This window comes from Desmodus rotundus, chromosome X (genome assembly GCF_022682495.2).
Source record: "Desmodus rotundus isolate HL8 chromosome X, HLdesRot8A.1, whole genome shotgun sequence".
Lineage (NCBI taxonomy): Eukaryota > Metazoa > Chordata > Mammalia > Chiroptera > Phyllostomidae > Desmodus > Desmodus rotundus.
Window position 1 is genome coordinate 50,695,369 of NC_071400.1, and position 10,637 is coordinate 50,706,005.

General features: G+C 40.0%; 1 protein-coding gene across 1 annotated transcript; it reads left to right on the plus strand.

The window, feature by feature from the left end:
• The first annotated feature begins 1,151 nt into the window (after nucleotides 1-1,151).
• On the plus strand, nucleotides 1,152-3,319 carry RTL4 (retrotransposon Gag like 4). Its single transcript, XM_071220259.1, is given in 7 exon segments — nucleotides 1,152-1,309; nucleotides 1,723-1,915; nucleotides 1,918-2,011; nucleotides 2,014-2,198; nucleotides 2,767-2,771; nucleotides 2,978-3,255; nucleotides 3,258-3,319. Coding segments are annotated over 7 exon segments (975 nt in total).
• Nucleotides 3,320-10,637: the final 7,318 nt, after the last annotated feature.

A 10,637-nucleotide genomic window follows, 5' to 3' on the forward strand; every position in this document is an offset into this window, starting at 1 on the left:
TCTTCACCTTCTTTCACCCAATAATCCTTCCCCCCACCCCTCTGATAGCTGACAGTCCGTTCCTTGAGCTTTGTGTTTAACTTTTATTGGTTGCTTTATTTTTGTTATCAATGCAGGGAAGACTGCAGGGCATTTTGATTTTTATGGTTTTAAGAAATGCTGTCTGTTTTCCCTAGGTTCTCAAACTCACCTCTTCATTTTACCTGTGATATCTTAATCATTTCCATAGCAGCTAAATGTGACCTCAAGCAGGAACTAGAAAGCCAGCAAAAAAATGAATTTACTACCACCACAGCAATCAGATCTCCACAGCAATGAAGGCTAATTTTGGGCACTGAGGGTAAAATGCAACCAGTGTTTATTACAGCTAGAGGTAAGTGTTCTCTTCAATGCATATTTGAATCAACATGGCAATCTTGTTAAAGTGGAATACTGATTAAATTAAATCTGGAATAGGACCTGAGAGTCTACATATCTATCGACCTCCCTGGTGATGCCAATTCTGCTGGTTTCCATATCACAGTTTCAGTAGAAAGGGGCATGAACCATCCCCACGCCCAAGGATTGCATGCAAGTGAGTATATCTGTGCTCCTGGAGGAAGTGTTGTTTTGGATAGCAGTCCTGATGAACATCCTAGCTCAAATATTAACTAGTTGCATTACCTTCGGCAAATATTTTTACCCCCCTGGGTCTCTGTTTTCCTATCTGTGAAATCTAAAATATGGCACAGATAATATCTATAATCACTATGGATTATAAAATTCTTTGCTAAAGATAATGCTTTAGAACCAAATGCTTAGTCTGGGTACAAATTGCCCCTATATTACAAGGAATGGGAGTGGGGAGAGAAATCTACTGTGGCTTTTATATTTATCTTCTTAATTCAAAATCCTATCTGTGTCCTAGGTAATTTATTTCTTCTGAATGTGCAGAACATTGGCATTCTCCATAAAAAAGTGGCAACATTCAGTAGTGGACAACAATTTTTGGCCTCTCTGTAACTCAGCTCTCACCATCCCCTTGTGACTCTGTACCTAACACCTTTGATTACTTGCTCATCACACTGTCTCTTTGATCACAGAGCAAACTCACTGTCTTACCATTGGTCTCCAAGACTGCTACTCAATTATACTTAGTTCCAGAAGATATAATGGAGGAGCACACAGAATCATGACCTACCTTACAGGTAGAACATTCCTACCTTTGGGCAGACAATCTGATTCTGCAGCCACAAGTGCAGCATCTGACCAAGGAGACCATTACTTTGAGGGAACAAGTCATGACTGCTTTGGCCACCTCAATGATGCTGTGCTAGCACCTTTCAAGGCCAGGAATGTTCATGGTATTAGTGCAAATGGAAAAATATTCACAGAGCTGTTTGGATGTCTGGCATGTCTTTATTCACGATGAGCCACACATGTTGCAAGTTGCATGTCTATCTGCATGCTTCATTTCATGGCCCCTGCTCCTCAGCGTGGCACCTGTCATCTTGTGTGTCTTTCATCATCACCCCCCACAGGGAGTCCTTACTTGTTTAAGTACCAGAGGGGAAAAAAAAACAGACAAGATGCCAGAAATTATAGAACATAACATAATTCTGCATATGCAAGCCCACCTCATGTTATGGAAAGAGTTTATCAGACCCAAACTCAAGGCTATGAGAACACTAGTTATCAGGTGCCTCCAAGGCTATGGGAACACTGCTTCCCTTAGATACCCAGACACCTGGGTGAGGAAGCTAGACTGCCTCCACTTACCCTTCAGATGCCTTTACCCTGCTCACTTAACAACTTATCCTAATTTCATGGTGACTCTGCCAGTGTCTCAGGGTTTCTTTCTCAGGTGACTAACTACTTGATAACTCTCAAGATTCTCAGTCCTGTACATGATCCCCAAGTGAATATTTTTTGTCCTGACTCCTATTTCAGCAGATGGGAACTTAGAGGCTGATATCTAGATCTGACCAGGGTGCTCTGTTGAAGCAATATGAGAACTTCATTCTTGAATTCAATGGTCATTTGGTGAGTCCATAAAACAGAAAATAAACCCTCTGCTGAATTCTAAGGTTGACAAAAGGGGCAACTCCTCTCAGCAGATCACTGCTACTTTCTAGCTTCGTGCTCAAAATCTAAGCTGTAATAAAACCAATCAGAATGATCACTTCCAAGAGGGAGTAGCTGACCCTATTCAGGATGAAGTGAGTGCACTGGTCACAATGGTATGTTGATCATAAACAAATAAACAAACAAGTGTTGGACAGGATGTGGAGAAAAAGGAACCCTCCTGCACTGTTGGTGGGAATGCAGACTGTGCAGCCACTGTGGAAGACAGTATGGAATTTCCTCAGAAAACTAAAAATGGAACTGCCTTTTGGTCTGGCAATTCCACTGCTGGAATTATATCCTAAGAACTCTGAAACACCAATCCAAAAGAACCTATGCACCCCAATGCTCATAGCAGCACAATTTACAATAGCCAAGTGCTGGAAGCAACCTAAGTGTCCATCAGTAAATGAGTGGATCAAAAAACTATGGTACATTTACATGATGGAATACTATGCAGCAGAAAGAAAGAAGGAGCTCCTACCTTTTGCAACAGCATGGATGGAACTGGAGAGCATTATGCTAAGTGAAATTCGCCAAGTAGTGGAAGACAAATACCATATGATGCCACCTTTTAGTGGAACCAGATCAACAAAACAAACAAGCAAGCAAAATATAACCAGAGACTTTGAAATTAAGGTTGTTATCTGATAGTAGCCAGAGGAGAGGTGTGAGGGGATAATGTGGGGAAAGGGGGGAAGTGTTTTCAGGAACAACTCTAAAGGACACATGGACAAAACCAATGGTGGGTGGAATCAGGGGAGGGAGGTGGGGATGGTTTTGTTGGGGGGGGTGGATTGATGAGGGGTAAATGCAGACAACTGTAATTGAACAACAATAAAATATTAAAAAAAAAAAAAAACAATGAAGTGAGTGTCACAGACATGATGAACAACCTTCCATACCTGGTCACTCAGTGTATTCATTTGGACAAGAAACACAGTGACACGTCAGAACCCTTGCAGTAAGAGGCCTAGTTCCCAGAGTTGCCTTCCCTGATCCACCACCAAACCTTCTCCAGCACCACATGTCTATCATACAAGGAAGAGTTTATACAGTGGCAAGAAAACTAGCCACTTCTCATCCCAGCCAAAAAAGCTCACCAGCAAGAAACTCAGCTGTGCTTCTACTGCAGCCAGGCTGGTCACTTCACAAGGATTGCCTTGCCAAAAAATCTCGAGCTCCAGCAAGGATAAATAATCTAGCTCACCAGTAAGCGGAGCCCAGGCTGGTCACTTTATGAACTTATATCTCTCTCACCTCCAGCCTTACTGATTTATATGCTGCACTAACATTAAAAATATAGATGGATAACTGTGATACTACTTTACATAGTCAGGAACTCATGTGCTTCTGGAAATTTGAATAACCAGGTCTCATTTATTTTGTGACCCATCAACAAACCTAACCCAACAATGATGCAAATAATTCACAGGTACTTCCTAAAGTCAGGACTAATTACCCAGGAGTACTGAAACCATGCAGGCAAAACTGCCCAGTCTTTGCCAATGAAAACAATCCTGCCAGTGCATTGGGAACCCCATTCCCACCAATGGGTGAGATTTGGGTTGAGTTTATTGCCCCAAGCCTTTAGTGCCTAATACTGGACCCAAGACTTTTATACTCACTTTCATTGTTTCATGTTGGTTTAGGACTCTTGATTGATGTCCTAATTGCATTTTTATATCCTACCAATACTTTCCCACTAGAAGCTGGCTCTCACTCCACCTACTGACTAGAGGTCAGCTTCAACACAAACCAACCTTCATGGAGACATAGCTCTGCCACCATTTCATCCAGCTATGTGTTTTGTTGCTATTTAAAGACTTCTTGGCTTTTGACAAACCAGACAATATGGCCTTTTGACCACTGCCTAGAACTGTCAGTCCACCTCTCTGAGGGAGAGTCCTTCAGGTGGGTACATATTTTTATCTGAACCCTACCAATCCCAGCTGACCTTTCTCTTTGCCAACAACCTACTTTAGGTTTCTGCATGACTTATACTAGGATAATGACTTCTGACAAGTGTTTAGGAAGACCTAGGGAAGGCGTCTTATTGTGATTCTGTGTCTTCGGCATGTCTTTGCTGCTTTAAACAGGCACCTCCACTAAAGGCTGAGGGTCAGGCCCAGCAGTACTTTTTGACTCTAAAGGCTTCAGTGTGGTCACCATCTAGGATCACTGCCCATTGAGGTTAAGCTCTACTGTTATGGACCGCCTCTGGGAACATTTGACTGGTTGAGGATCTTGAAGAGCAATTGATGGCAAGCAACTTTGTGAACCATCTCATCTGAAGAATCCTGGGGCATATACATCAACACCATCTGTAGATAAATCTCAAGAAGTGAGAATTGGATTGAATGTGTTGTGCATGTGTCTGTATATGGATTCCTAATGCTTCTGAACAAAAGTAGTGCTATGGCCAAAAGACAGAAATTCCTAAAATGTTAGGAATATCCAGTGATGATCACTGTTTCTTAGTAATTAGCAATCCTCTGTTCCCTGCTCTTTGGTACTCATATATGTCCCCATAATGGCCTCTCAGAACATTAAGTGCAATTGCACTTTGGTCTGTTCCTGGAGAATAATGCTAACGTTAGCAATACTAAAACCCAGCTAGGATATTACTACTCTCATTTTGTAACATTAACACAGAGATCTTTTCATCCATCAGTGCCTTGCTAACCACTGTACCAATCTTTACTTGCATTCACAAGGGGTTTCACAACAAGGAAACCTGAATGCATGTATCCAGTGTATCAAGAAATTCAAACCAGGATACTAGGATTCTGTGAGATCCTTTAAAGGTAGATATATCTATTTGAACTTTAAAGTGACTCTTGGAATTACCTGAAGGTATCCTAATCTAGCACCACTAATTCTGTAATAAAGGACTAATCCTATGGCATTCAATCGCTTTCTTTACCAACCCCATTATGGTCCTGGAATGCCAATGTATCATTCAGTTTGCTTCATCACCAATTTTCCTAGACTTTGGGGACACAATTTATCATTGCATGCCCTCTTACAAAGATATGTCTCTCTGTTTCCTGTTTGGACCTATCTGCTGCAGCAAATTACCTTCTTCCCTAAGATATCTTCATACTTCATAGCCTCTCAGAATAAATAGTTAATCCTAAGGTATTAACTTCAGTTCACCTTCTACTTCTAGAAGCTACTTGTTGAGGAATTTCCAACCAAGGACCCCTTGTATTTTGTGTGATGGAATCCAACAGTGAAACTGAGAATATGAATAAGATGCTGGAATAAGGCCTTTCTGCTTGCTAACAACCATTTTATTTATCACTTCAAAAATTTTTATAGAAGGGAGAAGATGGTGGCCAAGTAGGTAGAAGCTAAGCCCACTTGCTTGTGCCCCCAGCTTATATTTTCAGGGGATCTTCTGACAAGCATCCTGAACATTCAATGAAATCTTAGCTGATATGAATTTTTAAAGTGAAAGAGTACAGAGGAGGCTTTGCACAGGTAAGAGATTTTATAAGTTTAAGGGAAAATACTCTATGCAAGGTTCCTACAGTGAGGGTGAGAACAAAGGAGAGAAAATGCAGTTTAGTGGTTCCTGCCCCACATGGAGTGGGTGGCCCTGGTCCCACACAGGGTGCCCCCAAACCTAATTGGGAGAGACTTGGGACAATGTACTGAGTCTGGGAGACTCAGGCTGCACACACACACAGCCAGCAGGACACCCATAACTGCAGCGCCAACTGGGAGACTCCAAGAGAGAAATTCTAGCCCCTAGAACTGTTGGATGCACTAGCAGGTTGTGGCCATCTGTGACCAAGGAAGGCTTTTTGCCTTTTGGAGAAGTGGAGTTTGCAGAGAGCTGAGCAGGGGTTCAGAGCTGCAGTGTGGCTGTCACATAGGGATATTTTTAAAGAGGGGAGCAGAAACATGGCTGAGCAGGGACCCCACACATGCATACACAGCTGTCCCACCAAAAAAGAGCTCATATTCAAAGAATGGTTTGTATCAACTGAACCCAGCTGGCCAGGAAGAGTAGAAGGCTGAATGTTAAAGGAATTGCAGGGCTCCACCCAGCACAACTGGCAAGTGGGGTGGGGGTTCTGCATCCAGATCAGAGGACTTGAGTCTGAGCCTCTGGTGAGAGCAGTGAGCTAGGAACTGGACAGGCTAGAACTGAGTGCCAGAGATTCTTTGCAGCGAGGAAGGGTCACTCAAACTGTGGAGTAAAAACCTCTGGGAAGGGGAAAGTATACTTATTCCCCACCTGCAGGACTACAATCTCCACAGAATAGTAAGGCCAGGCTCAAGAACCCCCTGCCGAACACATATCCACAGCAGAAACAATAAGACTCTCCAAAGGAGACTTTTATGAACTTTTACCAGATGTTATGCTGGCTCTTCCTTGGGCTCTATTCCACTGAAAACAGCAGAGCAGAGAGATTAGAAATTGGTGCAGCAAAAGGTATTCAGGGTCCCACCCAGCCTCAGCTCTTAACACAGATCTGCTATCAGTGCCAGGCAGGAAAGAGCTGACCCTTTTACACAGATTGGCCCCCTCACATGAAACAGACAGTTAATTCATCAGAAACTACACATTATTGGAAAAATCTGGGGCAGATCAAGACAGGTCAGCACAGGGTCAGGGAAACATACCCACAATCTTCCGTGAAGGCTGAATAGCGTCTCCTGGGGCGTGATCAGGGATCCCTCCCGATTGCAGCAGAAGCCCCCTCTAGAGGCAGATGGAGGTGGTACATGCAGTGCAGTCGGACATTAGAGGAACCAACCGCCCCAGACATTGTGCTGAAAAAAGCCAGCAGGGCAGAACAACGAGGAACAACCAAGCCTGAAGCAGATATCCACAGACTGTGGATCACTTGTAGCCTCCTCGAACAGGCTGCCGAAAACTAGACTAGAACACCAGCTGATATCAGGGATGGATCTTGAAGGAGCCAACAAATATTAGACTGCTGAGGTTCATTCCACCTCATTTTTTTTCATTATTTGTGTTATTTTTTCTCCTGCATAAATTTTTAACATTCTTTCTTTGTCTTCAGTTTTGTTCCTATTATTTCACTATTTTTTATTTCATTTATAATATTTTAATTTGTATTATTTAATTTACTTATTTTATTTTTTAAAATTAATTAATTTATTTTTATTCAGTTACAATTGTCTGCATTTTCTCCCCATCCCTCCACCCCACCCCAACCAGTCCCACCTCCCTCTCCCACCTCTACCCTCCCCCTTGATTCTGTCCTTGTGTCCTTTATAGCAGCTCCTATAGACCCTTCTCCCCACTATCCCCTCCCCATTCCCCTCTGGCTATTGTTACATTGTTCTTAATTTCAATTATTTTTTATTTTAGTTTTATTTTAGTTTTAATTTCAATTTATATTTTACTCTTTCTCTCACTCCATTTTGCCTTCATCCTTCTCTTTATTTTTGTCTTAAATTTTACTTTTTCCCTTCCTAAACCTTGTTTCTATTCCTCATTCTTACTATTTCTCCTCCCTCCATCCTCTCAAAACCATCTTTCTTTCCATTAGTCAGCTCACATTCTTTCTTTTCCTATAATATGCTTATTGTCATTCCACCTTTATAATTATTTGCTCAGTTGTCATTGATATTGGGGTTGTTTTGCATTTCTTCAATTTTATCCTTAGTTGTTCACTATTTTTTAAATTTTCAATCTCATATTTTACCATTCCCTTGTCCTACTCCATTTTCCTTCCTCCCACCTTGTCATATTTTCATTTTATATTTTATTGCTTCAATTTCTTAGTCTGGTTTATAACCCTTACACTTATTATTTATCCTCCCTCTATCTTCTCCAAATTAGTTTTATTTCCTTTAAGATATCTAACAATCTCTTTTCTTATCTTTCTTTTTCTTATAATATTATTATTCTCTCTCTACCTTTATTAATCTTTGGTCCTTTGTCATGGATATTGCAGTGGTGGTTGTTTTTCTTCAGTTTAGTTCCTATCTTTTCACTATGTTTTTGTCCAAACCTCATATTGCACTCTTCCCCTATCTTACACCAGTTTGCCCTATCCCCTCCCTATGTTATGTACATTGTAAATTTTATTTTCTACTTTTCTTCACCATATTTCTATTACCTATTCTTATTTCTTCTTCAACTACCATCTCAAAACCCTTTTTTCTTTCTGTTAACCACCACATATATTATATAATATATATAATATATACAATATAATATATATTATATAAATATAATAAATATATAATAAATACACATAATGCAATATATTATCGATCATATAATATAATATATAATGTATTTTATATGATATATTATATTAAATATATAATATATGTTTAAATATTTATATATTATATATTAATTAAATATATACATTTCCTTTTTCATAATATTCTCATGCTCTTTCCTACTTTATTAATCTTATCTCATTTGCCACTGATATCATGGTAGTTGTTGGGGTGTATTTTTGCTGGTGTGGGTGTTGTTTTCTAGGTTATTTTGTTTTGTTCTGACAACTTGTATACAACAGCATGCAAGACATGTTCAGGGTTGTGACTCTCAGTCATCCAGCCAGATGGCAGAATGCACCAATAAATGACCCGCAAACAGCCAAAACCCAATGACAACCAAAGAGCCCACATAAAGTGCATAAAGGGCACCCCTAGAGTATCCAGCTCAGGAGTTCAAAGAAACTGCCACCACTAGGTTCCACAGGATTTGTACCACGATAGCCACCCCAGGAAGACAGGGAGCCTAAATAGGTCATTTAAATGTGCAGAAACAAATGGAAAGAGCCACCTAAAATTGGAAGACAAAGAAATAATCCCCAATCAAAAGGAAAGGAAGAATCCCCAGAAAGAGCCCTGGCTGGTGTGGTTCAGTGGATTGAGTGCCAGCCTGTGAATCATAGGGTCTCCGGTTCAATTCCCAGTCTAGGGCACATGCTTTGGTTGCAGGCCAGGTCCCCAGTAGGGGGCATGAGAAGAAACCACACACTGATGTTTCTCTCCCACTATTCTCTCTCTACTATTCTCTCTCTAAATAAATAAAATCATTAAAAAAAAAAAAGAATCCCCAGAAAGAATGCTAAATGAAATTGAGGCAAGCAATTTATCAGACACAGAATTCAAAGTAATGGTTATAAGGTTGTTCAAGGAACTTTGTGGGAAATACATCAGCATGAAAAAAAAGACATAGAAACTATGAATAAGAACAGGAAGAAATAAAGAATACAATATCTGAAATGAAGAATACACTAGAAAGAATTAAAAGCAGACTAGATGAAGCAGGCGATTGAATTAGTGAGTTAGAAGACAAGGTAAGGGGGAAAAACACTCAGAAAGAGAAACAAAAAGAAAAAGACTAAAAAAGAATGAAGATAGTTTAAGGGAACTTTCAGACAACATGAAAAATAACATCTGAATCACAGAGACACAAGAAGGAGAAGAAAGGGAGAAAGGGATAAAAAAACCTGTTTCAAAAAAATAACAACAGAAAATATCCTTAATTTGTTGAGGGAAAAAGTCACTCAAGTTCAGGAAGCACAGAGGGATCCAGTCAAGATGAACCTGAAGTGGCCCACTCCAAGACACACTATAATTAAAAATGACAAAATTTAAAGACAAAGAGAGAATCGTGAAGGCAGTAGGGGAGAAACATACAAAGGAGCTCCAATAATGCTATCAGCTGTATTCTCAACAGAAACACTGCAGGAATGGCATGAAATACTCCAAATAAAGAAAAGTAAAACCCAGTAATGAAGACTACTCTATCAGCAAGGCTCTCATGTAAAAAGGAAGATGAAATAAGGAACTTCCCAGAAAGAAAAAAAAAAAAACACTAAAAGAGTACACCTCCACCAAACAAACATTGCAAGAAATTTTAAAAGGACTGTTTTAAGAAGAAGAAGAAGGGGGGAGGAGAAGAAGAGAAGAGGAGAGAGAGGGGGGGACACAGACACAAAGGAAACATCTGGCAAAGAATAAATACCAATCAAAATAACATTAAAAGTAAATGGATTAAATGCTCCAAAAAATAAAATAGGGTAGATGAATAGATAAGAAAACTTGACTCGAATATATGCTGTCTACAAGAGAGTCAACTCAGAACAAAGATCTACATAGGCTGAAAGTGAAGGGATAGAAAAAAAGATAGTCCATCCAAATGCACATATTAAAAGCTGTGGTAGCAATACTTATACCAGACAAAACAGACTTCAAAACAAAGGCATTAGAAGAGATAAAGGTCACTACATAATACTTAAGGGAGTTGTCCAACAAGAGGACATAATCCTTGTAAACATACATGTACCCAACATAGGAGCACCTAAATACATAAGGTAAATCTTGGGGGATGATAAGGAGATTGACAGCAATCCAGTCATCAAAAAGGATTGTAACACCCCACAGTCAACAATGGAGAGATCTTCCAAACAAAGAATCAACAAGGATAGTGTGGCACTGAATGACATCTTAGATCAAATGGACTGAATTGATATTTACAGAGCGTTTCACCTGAAAGAAGCAAAATACACATTCTTTTC